Source organism: Stylophora pistillata, chromosome 6 (assembly GCF_964205215.1).
Source record: "Stylophora pistillata chromosome 6, jaStyPist1.2, whole genome shotgun sequence".
Taxonomy (NCBI): Eukaryota; Metazoa; Cnidaria; class Anthozoa; order Scleractinia; family Pocilloporidae; genus Stylophora; species Stylophora pistillata.
Window position 1 is genome coordinate 11,661,011 of NC_142524.1, and position 20,120 is coordinate 11,681,130.

Sequence of the window (20,120 nt, forward strand, 5' to 3'; positions counted from 1 at the left end):
TGCACCAAAATGAAGCCTACTAAATTTCCAGCAAGTGAGGAGAAACTTTAGGCAAGGAGAGGGGAAAAAAATGGCAGGAGAAAGAGAGAAAAGTAAAAGTCATAAGTGGGGCATTACTTTTTAATCCAAATACTATCTCGAAATTTTGCTTTCTGCGTGTGCCCGAGATTTTCAGGCCGCCATTTTGCATTTGGATCGAAAGGCCGTCGAGTGTACGAGCTGTCAAGGGGTTTTTGGTAAGTTTGAGCTTCAAAACTAGCTTCAAAACACAGTTTTCCACAAAAGCTGTGGCCATTAACAAAGAACCAAGTTTTTTCGGAAAATCCATTTTTCAGGACTAAGCAATCAAATAGGTCTATTTAATGTAAAATCAGGTGAAAAAGTTAGGGTTAGGGTATCTTTTAGGGTTAGGGTTAAGATGACAAAACAACTGTATGAGGAAAACGGAGGCGGTCCTTTTTGTTAGCTGGGAAATTATCAGGGGTAATATAAGTAAATACGCTAAATAAGCATGCTGTAATATTAAAAATATTGTGGTATCCAGGCTGCAATATTAAAAATATTGCAGTGTCCAGGCTGCAATATTTTTAATATTGCAATGTGCAGGTTACAATTATTAAATATATTGCAGCTTGTTTTAGGAAATTTAATGTATAAAGCACACCAAAATTGATAGCTTAACACATTGTCAACATTACCGTTTGCGTTTAACTCTCGTTCATTACAACTTAATTTTTTGTTTTGAAGTGCAACTTTAATCAACTAAAACTTTCAAACACTGAAAATAAATACAATCATGCAAGGAGACTGATAGTATGGAGCACAATCTATTGCATTAAGAAGTATTATATTCATCAGTTTATTTATAGGAAATAACAATTCTAGTGGAATTAGTGCTAACAACTACTGACTGATTACTACCATCTTGATCACATTTTTCTGGACTTACTACTTTAACCTCTCGTGCAGTATAATTTTCTCCATAGAGCTCTGTGTCATAAATAATCCATCTTCTGATGAATCTATCCTCTTTCTAAACCCAGGTTTGCACATAGTAAAATGACTGAATTCTGTGGCTTATAAAGTATGCAAATGAGCAGTGTTACACGCCTTGCACGAATTAATTCCATCTTTAGAACTGTTTTGAACAACTATAACAACAAGCTACAATAACCCTCGGCACAATTAAAATCTAAGATATATTCATCACAACAAAGAACAATAGCAATGAGCATCACAATTATCACACATAGGAGCGACTAAAATCGAAGATCCAACACAGACACAGAACAATAGGATTTCATGGGGGTCAATAATTATAATAGATAATTACTTCGGCACATGGCATTATGAGAAATATTGCAGCCAGCTTCAGCCTACGGCCTCAGCTGGCTGCAATATTTTTCATAATGCCATATGCCGAAGTAATTATCCATTAAATAACTACAGCTTGCAGCAGAGCAGTCAAGTACAGATTGCTGTAGCTCCAGTAGCTTAGTGGTAGAACATCTGAAATACTGCTAATCAAAGGGTTTTAGGTTTGACCCCTATTGGGAGCTCCTGTAGTTCCAGTAGCTTAGTGGTAGAACATCTGAAGTACTAATCAATGGGCTGTAGGTTTGACCCCTATTGGGAGCTCTTGTAGTTCCAGTAGCTTAGCGGTAGAACATCTTAAGAACTAATCTATGGGTTGTAGGTTTGACTCCTATTGGGAGCTCCTGTAGCTCCAGTAGCTTAGTGGTAGAACATCTGAAATACTGCTAATCAAAGGGTTTTAGGTTTGACCCCTATTGGGAGCTCCTGTAGTTCCAGTAGCTTAGTGTTAGAACATCTGAAGTACTAATCAATGGGTTGTAGGTTTGACCCCTATTGGGAGCTCCTGTAGTTCCAGTAGCTTAGTGGTAGAACGTCTGAAGTACGAATCAAAGGGTTGTAGGTTTGAACCCTATTGGGAGCTCCTGCAGCTCCAGTAGCTTAGTGGTAGAACATCTGAAGTACTAATCAATGGGTTGTAGGTTTGACCCCTATTGGGAGCTCCTGTAGCTCCAGTAGCTTAGTGGTAGAACATCTGAAGTACTAATCAATGGGTTGTAGGTTTGACCCCTATTGGGAGCTCCTGCAGCTCCAGTAGCTTAGTGGTAGAACATCTGAAGTACTAATCAATGGGTTGTAGGTTTGACCCCTATTGGAAGCTCCTGTAGTTCCAGTAGCTTAGTGGTAGAACGTCTGAAGTACGAATCAAAGGGTTGTAGGTTTGACCCCTATTGGGAGCTCCATTAACTCCAGTAGCTTAGTGGTAGAACATCTTAAGAACTAATCAATGGGTTGTAGGTTTGACCCCTATTGGGAGCTCCTGTAGCTCCTGTAGCATAGTGGTAGAACATCTGAAGTACTAATAAAAGGGTTGTAGGTTTGACCCCTGTTGGGAGCTGCAGTAACTTAGTGGTAGAACACCTGAAATACTGCTAATCAAAGGGTTTTAGGTTTGACCCCTATTGGGAGCTCCTGTAGCTCCTGTAGCTTAGTGGTAGAACATCTGAAGTACAAATCAATGGGTTGTAGAATTGACCCCTATTGGGAGCTCCTGTAGCTCCTGTAGGTTAGTGGGAGAACATCCGAATCTGAAGTACTAATCAGAGGGTTGTGGGTTTGACCCCTTTTGGGAACACTCTGAGTTCTTTTTGTGTGAGTATGCCTGTTTCATTCACTGAATAACATCTTATTTCAATGAAGCATTTGTCAAATAAATGAATTCCAAATCAAGGTAAACCATACACAATGCACTCCCACATGCAATCTTCCTGTGATCACTTGGAATCTTAAAATTAAAATGTCACACATAATTAAGATCTGCATGGCTTTGACTCCTAAGAGTGATTGACATCTAATTTATCCTAACAACATCACCCCTGAATGACACATTATTGTCACGGGAATAAAGGAAATGATCACCTACAAAAGAAGCTCCTGATTGTTAAACAAATTATCCTTGTCAGCACCTAAGGAAATGTACGGAGAATAGTATAGTGAATAAGCATACTGATCTTGGGTTGTAAAGGGATAACCTCGTGGCCACCGATTTTCGAATGAAAGCTTTCAAAATTACTATCGTCCCGTGTCGCTTTTTTGCTCGCAAAACTTGACGCTTCATTCCGTAAACTTCCCGAACGTACCTCGTACAGAAAGGTTCACTAGCTGACCACTGTTGTGGCCTAATAAAGGGTAGGGCATCCAAAAGATCGCCTCCCGGTTAGCTCAATTGGCTAGAGCGCCGGATTGTGTAGTGTGGGAGGTCGAGGGTTCGAGGCCCGGCCGGACCGATACTCATGGTCTTAAAATAAGTGAGAATTTGCTACCTTTCTATAATCAAGAAATGGATAGATATTCTAGTCTTCTCGGATAAGGGCGAACAAACCGTGGGCCCGTCTCCTGCAGGGTAAGGGGTAGGAGACGTTAATTTCCCCACAGGCAGCCCAAGCTCACTACCAGAAAAGCGGATGTGACTCTTACCGTGTTGCACAACGTTTTATATTTATAAAGGTTTGTGTGGGATGTTATCGGTTTGCCTTAAAAGAGAGACAAAAATGTCTTGTTTTGAAAGAAAATGGACTTACCTTATTGCCTTGTTGTTTTCTTTGTTGATTCCTAGCGTCTCAGGCCATTTTGAAGCGTTTTCAGCGAGTTAGCGCTATGTTGGTGTTCAACTGCTAAAAGAAAGACAAGCCCGGAAACCTATTTTAGAAGTGTCCGTCGTCCGTCTCCTTATAACGTAATGGTAACAGTCGACGCAAAACCCACCAAATCGCTCAAATTCGCCATTTATAGCCACAGAAACGACAATACACAGCAAGTGAGGTAGGTTTACATTTATTTTGAGCTTTAACTCAGACATTTCTTGATACAAGTTTACGGTAATAAAACTCTTCAATATTCTCCCATACATTCCTTTAATATTTCGAATAAACAACCAGACGCGTCGCTTGTCTGGGTACCCTGTGGAGTATCGATACCCTGTCATTTTGCCTTCAAAATCAGCAACATGGCGGATGAGCGTGGGGACGGCTTTATACAGTTTACCTTTGACTATATCACAAAGACTTGGTTAGGCAAGCTGAAATGTGCAGAGTTGATATTTTCACTTCTCGCTGGCGCGTGTGGAGCAAGTGTTATGTCGTATTGGCATTGCAATTGTTCTAGCAAAGTCAGTTTCTCCAATTTTATCGCATGGACTGCCTTCATAAACGCCCTAATCGACATGATTATACATCTGATTGGTTTATGGGAAAGGCTTATTTGGTGGTTCCGTCATCCTGCGCTGTACCTAGTCTTTTGTGGGCTGGCTGTTGTGGGTTTTTTAATCGGAGCGTCTCTCACTGCTTAGTGCGCTAAACCAAGCTGTGTCAACAATTCTGGCACAGCGGGGGCTGCCGCTTTTTTCGGCTTCGTCTGCTTGGCTTTGTTCGCTGCGGAGTGCTTCCTACACTTTCAGAAGTACAGGAGTATGCAACAAGAAGCACGACATCAGTCGTCAAGCGGAGGCAAAGATACAGATTTCCAAGAGCCACCACAAGGTCCACCACCAGTCTACTCGGAGTCACCTGGAGTTGTGTGAGTGATCGAGTGTTCCCAACGAGTACACTACAGCTGTAATCATGATGCACATTCAACATGAATATACATTCTCCTTTTAGTTTGAAGGTACAGTTTTTCTTAGAGAAGGATATTACACGAGTTTTAGAGTAAGAAAGAGCGATGAAGGGGAAATGTTTCACGACTCATCTTTCCGATCAAAGTTAACTGTGCGGGTGTTACGAAAACGAAGACCCTCGAAAACGAAGACCTAAGACCCGGTCTTCGTTTTCGTACTACGAAAACGAAGACCCTGTAAACAGAAAACCGTAGAAATTACAAGTTAAACGTACATTAAACAGTAACAACGCTTAGTAATTATAATATAACACATTACACTTCACCCGTTTCTTCCCATTATTATACTGCCCGTATTATTGTTGTTGTTGTTCTGCATTTATCTCACGGCACCGACTTCTTCAATTTGGAATCGTATGTGGATGACTCAAAAATATTCATGTCATTTCCGCTCGTTGAGCTTGATGCTGCCATTGAAAAGCTCGAACAAGATCTTTACAGTGTAGCCCAATGGTGTTGTGAGAACTATCTACTTATCAACCCCGATTAAACCAAACTCCTTTTACTTGGCACTAGACAGATTTTAAGTAGGTTACCGGAAGATCCTAGTGTGGTATTCTTAGGTAAAACACTGAAGCCAGTAGACTCTGCCAAGGACTTGAGAGTCTTCCTTGACCCCCATCTGACCTACGATCACCACATTTCACGTGTAGTGTCATCTTTTTTCGCAAAGCTTTGTCAAATTAATAGAGTCAAAAGGAGCTTCGAAAAAAAAATCACTAGAGTTGTTAATAACGTCGCTAGTTTTTAGTAAGATGCTTTATTGCTCATCTGTATGGTCAAATACCACACTCCAGAATATAAACAGATTACAATCTATTCAAAATTTTGCCAGTAAGATCGTAACAAACTCTAGGAAGTTCGACCATTTAACACCTTTGCTTCGTGAGCTAAATTGGCTTCCTGTTAAAGAACAATTATTTTATAGAGACTCCGTTTTGACCTTTAAATGTCAGAACGGTCTTGCGCCGCAATACTTAACGAGTAAGTTTACCAAGCGATCAAATATACATACTCGTAACACCCGTACGCGGAACTCTTTGCAGATTCCGCTATACAGAACGGCTACTGGCCAGCACACTTTTTCCTATAGAGGGGCCAACATATGGAATAACTTGCTTAAAGAACTTAGGAAAAATGCCTCATTCGCATCTTTCAAGCGCGCTCTGCAAGACAAACTATTGAGGCAGACATTTCCTTTATAAGCTCTACAACTTGGTGGAATACTATCTTAAATTCTGACCATGAGTTTTATCGTTATTTATGTTTTTATATATTGTAAAAGTTTGTAAATAGTTTCTGAAAAACCTCACGAGAATGTTACTATTAAAGATGAAGTTCATTATTGTACTGCCCGTATTATTATACTGTCCGCCTTTATTGTACGGCCCGTCTTGTCTGTTCTGTTTCGCTATGCGAGCCAATTTGGTGTTGATATTCTCGAGGGTTTCCTCGGGTAAACTTAACACACATATTATTAGTCTGGAACAGCAGGCAGAGTTTCATCGCCAGCCGCCTTTGATTTATAGTTAACATTGCGTGACAGAAAAACAGAGAAAGCGTTCTGTACAGGAAAAATGACTCTTGGGTTCTGTCAATAAATAATCGATTTCTACTGTATTTCGTTGCTAAAATTGATTCTGACGGTCGTTAAGCTTTCTCTACTGGACAAGTATCGTTGAAAAATAAGCAATTCTTTTGGCTAATGCAGGGTCTTCGTTTTCGTAGGACGAAAACGAAGACCCTTTATTAAAAGCAGACAATCCTTTGAAAGTACGATTGTAGAAGTAACCCGAGCACTAGTAATTGTTATTTCAGCTTTTGATATGTTAAGACAGTTCGCGCGTGGTTTTTCTTGGTCTTTCTGCAGCCACCACTGCTTTCGGCTCTTGGATTTGTTTTTCTATGCATTTAGTCCAAGTTTGGAACAGACATCCCTGTCGAAGGAGCTATCGGAATATTTTAGGGCCTCAATAAGGTTAAGCAGGCTTTATTCGGGCGCGTACTCTCTTTTTCGGCCTAGCGCGCATTGCGTGACGGACGTGTACAGTGAGAGAACATGATCTTGTTGTTGGTGGTGTGACAAAACAATGGCTTCCTTTGAACAATTGAGGTCGAAGGCCGACTATCCCACGTGCGGCCGATGGAAACATTTTTGCGCGAAACTTAAGCCACATGTTGAGATGGAGCGGTAAAAAATTGAACTATGTCGGTTTTTCGAAAGTTTAAGCTTCCTCAGCTAAAACGAAGAGGGTAACCTGGCAGCGAAATTGCAGAAGAGATTCTACGCTTCAAATGTCCCCAAGTCTGATTGAACGGGGGAGCCTGTTCGCAGGCTACTAGAAACCCGAAACCACAGATATTGGTAAACCTGTGGTTTTTCCTTCTAAACATGGTTGCTCGTCTGCAATGAACGTATCCGCTGACAACTTCCAAGTGAGATTGCTTTGCAAGTTGTAAGAACATCGTGCTAACCCAGGCCTGGTGCTAACCACACCGACTCCGTGCCGACTCCGTGCCGACCCAATTAGAAATTGTAGGTGAAGTAGCTTGTCCATTGGGTGAGGATCATTCCTAGCGATTCGCACGATAGATGGCTGATCAGGGCGAAGCAGGTCAAGAAGCAACCACACGAAAGTGTAGCTGCGGTTGTTGTGATCCTCTGTGGATTGTAACCACGAAGGAAGGATGGCTAAAACTGGTCGAAGCTATATTAACTTTCTTGACGTTTGTCATTATCTCAAGTTTCCCTGGTAGCTACAAACCTGAATACGAGTTCTTGATCTTCGTTGCCACCACCGCCTGGATCTTTGTGATGCTGCACATCGTACTAAGAATCACTCACATCTTCGAGAAGCTCCCGCCCGTTCTCACGCAGCCTCTCCTAGGAATGATCGCTTGTTTCCTTGCTGCTTTGGCCCTGGTTATCGGTGCTGCCGTTGTTTACGCCAGGGGGAAAGATTTGGGTGATCAAAACTACGCTGGTACATTAAAAGCCTCAGGGATTTGTGGTTTCCTATCTGCATTGCTCTTCTTTTGCGAGGGTGTTTATTTCGTCTTTCGTTACCGCCGAGCGCCAAAACATCGTGCACAAGAGAAACCAAATGAAAATATCGAGGCTGACGATTTTGTACAGCCCTCCAAGCCAGCGCATTAAGGTGATTCACGGGATGTTATGCAGGTTCGTTTTTTTACGCTTTCATCCACGTGCTCAGAACTACCTAAGCTTAAAGCAAGTACCTTTTTTCCCCTTAAATTTACCACCATCCAAACTGTCGGAAAGAAACGAGTGCCCTCCTTTTAATTCTAACAGCCTTCTTAAAGTTTAACTTGTCTAGTAATCGAGGGAATTTTTAGTTCACTGCCGATCAAAGTTAACATTGCTCAACCCTTTGAAATATTATCAAACCAACATTTTTCTCTGGCTAGTCTTAAAAGCACCTTTTGTGCATCAGTTTCTATTTGATTTGGTCATTGCAATTTATGGAAATAATTGGTCAGGAATCTTCTGATTGCTTCTAACACAAGAGATTTTCCCGATAATATTCACGTTAAAACGTCCCACAGATTCGACTCACTTAACTGTTTTTAATGTCCCAAAACCAAAACTCGCTCAATCACACGTCGCCTCGCACAGTGTTATTTTTTCTTAAATCCTAGTCTTACATCACGTGATTACAGCCAATCAATGGGTAACGAGAACTAAAGGAACAAAATAATTTGGATATATCAACAAAGTTGAAATGATAAATTGGCCACCGTAACGATTACAAAAGCTGACGATTCGAGCGTTAGCCGACGAAAGGCTAACGTTCGAAACGTCAGCTTTTGTAATCGTTACGGTGGCCAATTTACCATTTCAACTTTGTTGATATGTCCAAATTATTTCGTTACTCCCACCGACGAAGCCCCAAACAGTTTCTTTCGAAACTATCAGCCTTTATTCAAAAGGAACAAAGTTCACTTCCACAGCGTGACAGTCACGCAGTCCATTTCTCAACATACAGAGGCACGAATGACATGAAACATTGTGTAAGGAATAAGTAAGGAACCCACATTGTCCCTTTTTTCTTTCAGATTTTAATATTCCCTGACTGTCTTACGTACACAACAAATTTGTACCTCTGACTCCCGAAAACTACTATAGATCTTGCATCTTTAGACACACCTTGATATAACAAGCTGACTGACTAGGAAGATCTTCCGGATAAAAGGGAAACAAACTTACTTATCACAGCACAGAGAACGTGAGGCTAGATTTCTCGACACTGATTTCACAATCATTACATTAAGATTTAATTGCTCAAATCGAAACTGATTTATCCTGTTACTGACAATGGTTTAAATTGATTCACAACAATCTGATTGGATTACAAATTTTCTAAAGTAGGTATTGGAGTTTATGCAGTCAACTTTATTCCCAACCTGCTAAATATAGAAGTCTGCGCACATCTAGGAAACGTGTTAGCCAACCACGCACTTATAAATAAAGTAATTTTGGCCTAGAGGTTGGGAACTCAGAAAAAGATCTTGGGGTTATTATTACAAATGACACATTGGAAGGAGCACTTGTTTATGATAGTGGCTAAGGCAAATAGGATTATGGGAGAAATTGTGCCAGACTGGTGAACTGTACAACTCTGCTGCTACGTTATTGTTCATTAGTTTGCTTACATTTTTGTTATTGCTTACAGGTTTGGGACCCTCAGTCAGTTGTAAACCAGCTCTCTCTTAGTGAACAGGTGTATAGAAAAGAGCTACGCATTTTATTGTTGGTAAAGACAGAGTCCTGTCCTATAAGGACCATCTTATCAAACTTAAGTTACTGCCACCAAGTTACTGGCTTGAATAGCTAGACTTAGTTCTCTTCCATAAGTGCATGAAAGGTGATGTTAAATTTGCCAGACATTTTGATAACTATTTTTTATTATTAAGGGGGCACTCTCACCATCCTAGTACTGAGCTTTATCTTAGGACAAATAGAAACCCTACCTCACATTTTTGGGACTATTTCTTTAATACAATTGTATCGTGTGGAATAGTATCCCTGATGATATCAAGTTGGTGGAATCCTTCGGTTCATTTTTTAAGGAACTTTACAATTTTTTCAATGGGGACAATGTTCATTCATTTAAGATTATCTCTCCCAAATTTAGAAGAGTAAATTTTTATTGTGCCTGCACTTGAAAATTATTAATTAATCAAATAACCCTTTTTTTGGTTGATGGATTGTGGAAGGCATTTTTTTTTCTTGTTTTTAAATTATTATTACCATGGGGCTGGGCTGGTATTTGAATCTTGTAGGGGACATAATGTCTTATTATTTGTACTACCTGTACATTGTAATTAGTCTACAAATCTTTAAATAAGTAAATACTCAAAATAGGCAATTTTGGTCGGGGAGAAACTCATTTTAGTGTCCTTTTGAAGAACATTGCAGAAAATGTTTATATTGAAATGTTTTACAGTGAAGGCAAGGGGCATGAAAGATTTAGTAGGCTGCAGTTATCATTCATATAGTTTTTCCTTTTAGATAACTGTGTAATTCTTAATTAGATTGATTAGGAATGGAATTTTGTGTTAGATGTATACATGTAGCTTCATGCCGGTGGATCAAAAACTTTCATCTCATGGCAGACTACTGTTTTATTCCTAGCCCAAAAAAAAATTGCAACATTAATTACAGCATTGACAGATACTTTTAATGAAAACATAAAGGAAAAGGATTTTGGCCTAAATTGTGTGAGTAATAAAGCGTAAAACTCAAAAGTCTTAAGCCTGCATTCAGGAAATGCATAGAATTGTAGAAAATAGGTCAGTGGATGTCCTTTTGGTTTGTTGGACATGAGGAGGTTCTCATTGAAAAATCTTGGTCCTCTTAGGGTAAAAATGTCTTGATATTGACTAGGGTAAATTTGGCAAGTATACAATTTCCTTTATTTTTGTAAACCTCAATTGTGAAGGCAGTGCAGTTGAGTTAATTAAGTCTTGGGCACAATACATAACCTTTTCACTTTCTAGATCTGTCTTTTTGGGGTCAGAGTTCAAGCCCTTTGGTACTTTGATCACCTAGTTTTTCTATCTCTTTAAGTTGTCTTTGTTTTTCTGTTAACTTCGGAAAGCTCATTTATGTTGTGGCAATGAAAAATTGTTCATAATACTTTTTTAGTCTCTGAGATAAAGGTGCTATGTTGGGCATGCGGGCCCGCGGTATCTGTCACATATGTGCACTCATGCCATGTATGTACCCTGTAGATTTGAGAACCGCGCGCCATGTTGAAAATATAGACGTTGAGTTTGTATTGAGTTGTAGTTTTTCGTATGACTTAAATCCGTGAAACACAACAAAAGGAACACTCTGATGACAGCTGTGTCTGTTCAAATAGGAATTTTTAAGCTGTGCATTGCCATATTTTATATCAAGAAAGTGGTAATGATGTGTTGTTGTGATATGCAAATTTTTACAGTTTAAACTGGGTGGATTAGTTGCACCCAAATAACATCTGGTTGTAAACATTCAGTTACTCAATAAAGAAAATGTTAGTTGTTACTAAGAGGTTCAGTGGCAGGTCACAAATAACTGGACCCTTTCACTTCCATAACTGGCCAAAGCGGAATCTCTCTGTAAATTATAAACAGATTGTAAAGTGGACAAGTGAAATGAATGAATAAAAGTATCAATTAGCAGATAACAAGTTGATCTAATACCAAGTTCTCCAAACTTAAATCATAAGAATTGTATGGCAGACAGTGAGGAGGTTTGTTAATAAGATACAGGCTCTTTGCATGACTTGATCATGTGATCAACTTTCTGTAAACACAAAAACAGTTCACTTCTGAAACATTTTGTTAGCACAAGCGAGCTGAAAGAACATAATAAAACTGGGTAACCTGAGAATTTTTAGCCCTATATCTCAAAAAAGCGATTGCAACGGTCACCAAAAGTTAGAAGCATTTGTATGCCGGCGAAACAACTTTTGCCACCCAGTCATGCAGACATGGTTTTCTATACAAATCCTTGTAATTTTGAGATTTCAAAACTGTCATGAAGTATTTCCTTTAGCATTACAGGGCTCAAATCTCCTTTTAAAGACAGGCAATTTGATTTTCAACTTCGAGATATATGGCTGAAAATTCTTTGAGTTACCTAATTTTGATATGCTCTTTTAGCTTGTGCTGACAAAATCTTTCAAAAGTGAACTATTAAAGATTGTGCAGATCAACACGCATCTATTAAATCAAGACGCGTTAAAGGTATGCCAACACCTTGAATTTCTGACAAACTTTTGGGTCTTTAGGCTAGTTTCGAATTGTTAGTGCGAGAAAGTCTGGTAACCAATTAAGAGCACCAAGTCGAGGCTGAGGGGAATAAGCGCTTATTTTGAAAGCAGATCGGAGTGACTGTAAGTGTGATATGAGGTTTTGTGCGATCGCTGTGTGCAAAAACAACTCTAAAAAACGACCAGATCTCAACTTTTTCGAGTTTCCAGGCGAAGATAGACTTAAAAAGAAATGGATTGCCTTCTGTCGTCGGGCTGATAAGGAGTTTACGTCAATCAAGAACTTACACATATGCTCTGAACACTTTGAGACGAAACAAATCGTAAAGAAACTTTCTGGGATCAAAAATTAGTACAAGGGACGGTTCCAACAATTTTTAATCCATATTCAGACCTTAGATGTCCGAATCAACGCGAGGAAAGGTCCAGTGAGCGGAGAAAACGAAATTCAATTGAAGGCATCAAAGAAGTAGTTCCCGCCAAAATTTTCCATGTCTCCATTGATATTGCCTTAAAAGATCATGACTACGTGGTAAAGGAAGACAAAGTTCACGGAATAAATGAATTCAAGGAAAAGGAATGTGTGTCTGTTTCTTGTCAAACGGACATTGATCACCAACAAACGGACGATTTGATGAAAAATGTGTCGATGCTAAAAGCGGAAAACAAAAGAATTCGAAACGAACTCAATGATAAGCCAGCATTATCACGAAAACTTTCCATGGACGATATACTGAAAAATGACAAATCCGTGAAATTCTACACGGGATTTCCAACATTGGCCTGTCTTATGGCGATATTTAATCTTCTGAAACCTGCAGCCGAGAAACTGAAATACTAGGACAGCAATAAGGGGAAAAAGTAAATTTCCAATACAGACCTGTGAAAAAGAGTGGCAAAAGGAGAAGTCTAACCATCTTGCAAGAATTTATTTTGACCTTGGTAAGACTTCGATTGGGTTTACTTGTTCAACACCTGTCAGACACTTTTTCCATCTCTAAATCTTCTGTTTGTAAGGTGTTCACCACTTTGAACTCCTTTCTTGCTATTACTTTGAGAGATGTTTTGTTGATTTGGCCTTCTAAAGAAATGGTTCGCCTAAACTTGCCCAGGTCATATTGAAATTATCCATCCACTAGGGTTATAATTGATTGTACGGAGATATTCATTCAGAAACCTACCTCTCCTGCTGCACAACGAGCCACATGGAGTGAATATAAGAGCCATAACACTACGAAAACGTTAGTTGGAATAACTCCATCAGGATTTTTCAGTCTTGTGTCAAAATTGTGGAGCGGAAGTACAAGTGACCGCAAACTCACCCAAAAGAGTGGAATTTTGGAATTGATTGAGGAAGGGGACCACATTATGGCTGACAGAGGATTTGCAGAGACTTGCTTACAAAGCGAAAGGCCTTCCTAAACATGCCTCCCTTCTCTAAGAAAGGTAACTCAATCCTTAAGTTCTTGCTATTTACAGGACATTCCCCTACTTACCCACCATGCACACAACAGTCATTAGTACTTCCTTTCCTCTCATGGATGTTTGTAACTTAAGAGAGTCACATTATAAAGACAATCTCAACTTGAAATAAAGACTTAACAAAAGACTGAAAGGTCAATATTAAACATTAATTTTTTTATTTCTTGCAAAATAGGTCAGCAACTGTCCAAAAAGTCACTGAAGACAACAAGATCAATTGCCAGTGCAAGAATTCATGTTGAGAGAGCCATTGAGAGACTGAAAGACTTCCATATTCTACAAGGAAATCTGCCTATACCACTTGTACCTCTTGCTGATAAAATATTAATAGTTTGTGCTGCTTTGTGTAACGTACTACCTCCACTTACAAAGTAGAACTCTACCGTATGCTTCCACTTTATCATAGAAACAACTACAACTAACTTCACGAAGCAAAGAAATCTTTCAGATTTATCTTACCCTTCACTTAACCCACTTAAAACTTTTGCTTCAGTTCACAAAGAAAGTATGTTTTTTGGAATTCATCCACAGAAGATAGCACTAGTTTACCAAAAAAAAAAAGACCACAATCACTTCCGTGATGTTTACAATATATGCACCTTGAAGTACTGTCATATATTTCTTGAGTTCAAAACAGTACAACATGCAAAAAACAAGTGTATTCTCTAACCTGCAAACAGGTCATTAAGACTATTTTGCATCTTGTAAGTGTATAAATTGACTTTATGATAGATAGAGCTTGAATTGTTAGTCAAGTGTGAGTAACCTCTTCAAGAATCTTTCCACTGAGGAGTTCAGGCACCATGTGTTCCAAAAAGAACTTTGATAGCTTCCCCACCATTTTATCCCACAATTCTTTGTCAAATTTAACAGGTACCACTAAGATTCCCTTAAGAGTGTAAATGATAAGATTACACTGTTCTAATCTAGCTAAAGCTAGCTGTCCTTGCATTTGATAATTCCACGATGTTTCTTTTTTTACGTAATATTTGCCAGCCACTTCATCAAGGCAGTGAGCTGCTGTAACATGAGGTTGAAGATTTCTCTTGCTAAAAATGCTCTTGACCTCTAAAAGTGTCTTGGCACAACACTTACAAACTTGAATTCTGTCTGGAGAAGCTCCCAGATATGGATACTGCTTGTCTACAATAAGACCACTTCGAAAAACCTCAAAACCCCTGTTTTGTTCTATGTTTCTTGATATACTCTTTGATGGCCACAACTTCCTTCTCATGATCCCAAGAAAGCTGATGTGGGGTGCTGTCCTCACTAAGAGGACAATAATTCATTAACAACTTCACTGTATTTTTGGAATTGGTTGTCTCTTTCATGTGGCATACCTTGTAAAAATTGGAGAGGCAGTTATCCTCCCTGCCCTCTGTGAAAACCAAAATTCTGAATTACTTGTACTTTGACTCAATGTTTTCTGAAATATTACCTCAGTTGCAAACTCAGAATGATGCAGAAACTCTAAAAAGCTACTACAATGCTCATACGTAGGATTTTCCAAACTTTCAAAATTATTTTCAGCAACAAATATGTCAGCTAACTCTTTACGGGAATACACCTCTGCATATTCTACTATTTCCTCATGATCAATGTCAGCAGATGTGATCTGGTCCAAGAGTTCTTCCTCGCTCACAGCCTGGACTGGGGGTTTTGTTATAAACTGCAAAGCTACACATGAAGGGGTAGCTTCTAACAAAGTATTATAAAACTTCTCTTGGAATGACTGGGAGAGATTATCAGAGCACAAAGGGTTAAAGTTATGAGGTTTTGGACAATCCTTAGATATTTTTCCATACTCTGAGTTTTGAAATTTAACATTTTCCATTGGAACAGCATTTTCTGTGATTCTTTTCCGTTTCACCCAAAGGCAAGAAACCGACGTGCAAGTCTCCAAGTCATTTCTTCTAATATTTGCTTCCAAATCAAACAGAGCAGCAGCTGTATGTCTGCATGCACCATCAGCACTACTATAAGAAACAAAATAATAGGACACTAGTCTCTTATACCTTAAAGAGTCCGAGTTCATTCGCACAGAAATCAAATAAAACATTAAAAAGTAAAAAACCATCAGTTCATTCGCTTGTAAGGAAAAGGAAATAATATGGCACACAAATGACTCACCCTCCTTTGCAAGCACAGTAGGCAGAGTAAATGCTTCCAGTATATTGAAGAACGATAAAACCCCAGTAGAAGTCTTTTCCATCTTCGGTTTTGGACCTTTCAGTAGGTTTTACTTTGAACTGGAAATAACAGTATCCATCCTTTTTACCTGTCTCGTCATCACTTAAATCGTGGTAGTTCAGATCCTCCACATGCCCGTCTACAAACAAACGAAAACCCTTGAGACTTTTGTACGAACGTAAACAGTCTTCATCGTAGCCATCTTTTCCAACAAGATAATGGTAAATATCAGGAAACCTGAAGTCTGGAACACCAGTAAAGTCATGAGTCCAATCCTTGAGCGAAAGTGGATAGGGAAGTAATTTTCCTCCTGGCAGTGTTATCTTGGAATTAATTAACTCATCGCGTTTCGTTGATTCCTCTTTAGTTTTTGGAACTTTTATTTCCGCTGCATTCTTACATAGCTCCAGTAGTTCCACTCTTCTCCTACTCTTACCTTAAATAGAAATTTGAATATCTCTTTCTCTTAAAAACTTTTGAAGCTCAGATACTTTCATATCGGCAAAGTTGGCATTGTTCGCTGCCATGCTGTGACGACTTCTATTCTCCTCAGCCTCGTCTTGGTGCTAAAAACTAATTACCAGACTTTCTCGCACTAACAATTCGAAACTAGCCCATTGAGACGCGACCGGGACTTTCATCGAAGAAAGGCAGTATCCTCAAACTCTCAGAGTCATTGTGGAGTGTATCGCAAGTTGAGAAATTTGGCTAGTCGGGAAGATAGATCTCTCAAATCACAGTATTACTGTAAGCTAATTGAAGATGCTAAGAATGACAGCTCTTCGATGTGGAAGCACAGGGGGCCCATACAATCTGTGTAGCCGACTGTTGTTTTATGGTGAATGTACCAGATTTACCGTTTGCCTCACCTATAGTGCTATATTGCTGACTATGTACGGGTATGTAGAAAACGAAGACCTAAGACCCAAAAACGAAGACCCCCCTCACAATCACTCATAAACATCTAGAGACGGGTATCTCGGTCTCAAATGAGTAACGAACACAAGATCTTCAATAGGCTCCTTGCACCAAGAAGTCACGTGATCTTTTCCGCCATGTTGGAGGGCAAACAAATCGGTCGCTACGGGAAACAATGGCTGCCTTGTGAGACGACGAAAGGTGAGTGACCCAAATATTTGCTCTACTTGCTTCTTTGTTTCGGAACAAAACGATCTTTATCCACTAGGAACTCTCAAAAAGAGCGACTGTAATAGTTGCAGACCTACTGATGTATTTGATTTGTCGGAAAGCTCCATATTTGCTCGTGTTTTCGCGTTCGTATAATCCGCACTTTGCGAACTGGTATGTCTATCTTTTTTTTTTTTTTTTAACTCCCTTTCAACGCCGGTTTTGTCTATTTTTTAAGTTGATATTGTTAGGCAATAATAGTCGAGTCAATGTAGTTTCCAGAATGGTAGCGAATAAAACATTTCTGAGTGAAGGTGAGAAAAAATAAGTTTGTTTACTTTTATCCTCACTATATACTGGTTCTATTTCAGATAGAGATCACAGAGTGTTGTGGAATTTTAGATCTTTTGGAGCCTAATAATAGTGTGATGGCTGATAAGGGTTTTAATATTGATGATCTATTATGTAGTAAAGGGGTAAAGCTAAACCTTCCACCATATACTTTAAATCGTGCACAGTTTTCACCAGAGGAAGTCAAAGAAAAAAAAACCATAGCCAAAGTCCGGATTCATGTGGAGAGGGCCATACGCCAAATTAAAGAATATCATCTTTTCGACAATGAAATTCCTTTGTCACTTTTGGGCACTGTTAATCAGAGGTGGACAGTGGCATGTTTGCTTGTAAATTTTCAGGGACCATTAATTTTGAAAAATAATCTGTCTTAGCAAGTGCCACAGGGTGTTATCATTATACATATTACAATAGACCACTTTCATAAATGGCTGCTGGATTAATATTCTTTTGTTTAAATTCAAATTTGCCTAGGTGGCCTCATTCTCCAGTACAAAATTCAAAAGAATACATTATCTCAAGCGAGGCCACCCAGGCAAATTTAAATTTAAAAAAAAGAATATTAATCCGGCAACCATTTATGAAAGCGGTCTATGATGCAAGTGTTCTCACAAAAAAAAGTTAAAATAAAACATGTCAACCTTATCCTTACATTTTGGGAAAAAATAGGATCAAATACTGCTCTTTGGAAAAAAAAACAAATCATCACTGATGTAACACAAAAGGTCACACCAATCCAGGCCAGAAGTACCTAATTGGCATTGTACTTGTAAATGATATGCATGTTGCTTGTTTAGGGTTAATTCATTTGAAATGGGGTCATTCTTAAGGTAAGCCAGATCATCTAAGCTGGTTGTTCCTTCCTGGACAACCTTTGTCTCAAAGAAGCCATAGGGACTTGATGAACCATTTTGAGCTGCCTCAATATCTTAAACCTTCCTGTCTGGAAAACTTCCAAGCCAGGGGTATTTTGGATTTATTACCAGACCACTTGAGTACAAGTTTACCATCCCTTTGTTTGCTTTAATGGCATATATGGATGCTGCTCTACCCCCCATTTCTATAGCTGGTTCGTAGCAGCTGTCTGTACAAGCCTAGATGGCTGAAGTTGTTTGACAAGAGTATCAAAATTAGAAATTCTCTTTGCCACTGTTCCAAACTTGCTTGCAGTGATTCTTTTTTTTTTGTTAATGAATGCCAAAGGTCACTTTCATCCTGTTCTCTCATTTTTTCTTCTAAAGCATGTACCATCTCTAAAGTGACTGACAGTGACTCTAACTTTGCTGATTTGTTGCTGTTCAAACAAATTGACTCATTGTTCTTAAACCTTTAACCTGCATTAGGAAGGGGTAGCTTGGGGAATGAGGTGTGGGCAGAACCATTTATGACATATTTTTCTGTGAGCCTTTGCATTGTTGGTAAGATATTACAGACCCCTTTAGCACCATTCCTAATTTGGTTTGTACAGAAGTAAGATGTGAGCTTGCAAAGTTTTCCAGATCTGGTAACAAACTCCACAGCAAAGGCTCAGGATTTAGATTTTTGAGTTTAGCTTTTTGATCAGGGCCCAGAATATGATACTGGGATGCAGGTGAGTACAGAGTGGTTTTAATGAATTTGTTATAGTTTGCACCCTCCTGAGGCATCTTCACCATCAAGGTGTCCACACATTGACGATTTATGTGTTTCCCTCTGAGAACATTCCATTGCTGCACCATCATAGTATATGTCAGATCATCAGGTAAGCTCTTTAGCCCAAGTTACTTAATGTGTGACAAGTAAAAAAGAAGGCCCACAACATGGTGACAAATCCCTCCAACACCTGCTACACAAGAACACTCTCCAGACACTGTTGTTTGATCCATACCAATTATCACTTGAAGGGAATGTGGTGTTTCATTTTTCTTCATCGATCTGTAGCATCTGGCCAAAATAAACGCCTCCGAGTCACTATATGTAACTGAAATGTGTAAAATTAATTTGGATCAGTCTTTAGCACTTTTTAAGGAATGGTTTTATAACATGAAAGGCGAAAACATCAGCAACTTTCAGGAGACTACACCAATTTATTTACCAGTGCACTTACTTTTGATGTTATAGAGATATCCTGGTTCTGCAAAATATTTGTAAACTTTTGCAGTGCTTTCATATCCCGTTGAACGTGTTTCATATTTCTCTACATCGGTGAAGGTTACTCGGTAAACGTGAGGGTCCACACTTGGATTACTGAGAAAATCAGTCCAATCAAACAAAGCTAAATAGCGTCAACCTTCGGTAAGTTTCGCATTTTGTAGACATGCAACTAGACTACAATTCTTGAAAATCTTTACCTAATCCAAAGAAAGAGCAGAACTCTGGCGAAAAATCGAATAAATGAATCAATCAATCAATCAGTTGATAGGATTAAGCTTAAATAAACTTTCGCCTGCCATTCGTTTGTTCCCGACGCGTTAGAAGTAAAAGTGAATACAAATGCTCGATCACAGAAGCTCTTTGGACATTATGCAAATTTGACGAGTGGATAAAGATCGTTTTGTTCCAAAATAAAGAAGCTAATAGTGCAAACATTTGTGTAACTGAACTTTCGTGACCCAACGAGGCAGTCATAGTTTCCCGTAGCAACCGATTTGTCTGCCCTCCAACATGGCGGAGAAGACCACGTGACTTCTTAGTGCAAGGAGCCTATTACACAAAATTTCGACCAGGGTCTTCGTTTTCTACACCCCCCCCCCCCACCCGTGTGTAGAAAACGAAGACCCCCCCTCAAAATCACTCGGAAACGGCTGGAAACTGCTTTTAAAGACTGCTAGACATCAAAGGAGTGTAAAAGAACAACACGGCTCCTGAAGATTTTCTATTTAAAGAATTTCAACCAGGGTCTTCGTTTTCTACACATGTATGTATGTATGTATGTATGTATGTATGTATGTATGTATGTATGTATGTACGTATGTATGTGAAGGTATAGTCTGATCGTCCGGG

General features: G+C 39.2%; 1 protein-coding gene and 2 pseudogenes across 3 annotated transcripts; 2 read left to right on the forward strand and 1 right to left on the reverse strand.

Annotated features, from left to right (window-relative positions):
- Positions 1–3,595: 3,595 nt before the first annotated feature.
- LOC111319078 (uncharacterized) lies at positions 3,596–13,979 on the forward strand. Of its 2 annotated transcripts, XM_088724596.1 has the most exons (3): positions 3,596–3,855; positions 9,402–13,433; positions 13,645–13,979. In XM_088724596.1, exons 2-3 carry the CDS (start codon positions 13,412–13,414, stop codon positions 13,842–13,844), a joined length of 222 nt encoding a protein of 73 aa, XP_088580722.1. In that variant the 5' UTR covers positions 3,596–3,855; positions 9,402–13,411; the 3' UTR covers positions 13,845–13,979. The 2 variants fall into 2 exon arrangements, with proteins under 2 accessions (XP_088580722.1, XP_088580721.1); XM_088724595.1 differs by lacking the exons at positions 3,596–3,855; positions 13,645–13,979 and adding an exon at positions 7,172–7,888 and having other exon boundaries at positions 9,402–11,257.
- LOC148728248 (uncharacterized) lies at positions 3,895–6,050 on the forward strand (annotated as a pseudogene).
- Positions 13,980–17,522: 3,543 nt separating the features above from the next.
- Positions 17,523–19,745, reverse strand: LOC148728249 (uncharacterized; annotated as a pseudogene). The gene is made up of 3 exons (XR_015988650.1): positions 19,721–19,745; positions 19,225–19,392; positions 17,523–19,098 (listed from the first exon to the last, which is right to left on the reverse strand). The product of XR_015988650.1 is annotated as an uncharacterized LOC148728249 (transcript).
- Positions 19,746–20,120: the final 375 nt, after the last annotated feature.

What these genes read in the sequence shown, in the direction of transcription:
- LOC111319078 (XM_088724595.1), top strand. Translation starts at nt 7,301, where the DNA reads ATGGCTGATCAGGGCGAAGCAGGTCAAGAAGCAACCACACGAAAGTGT.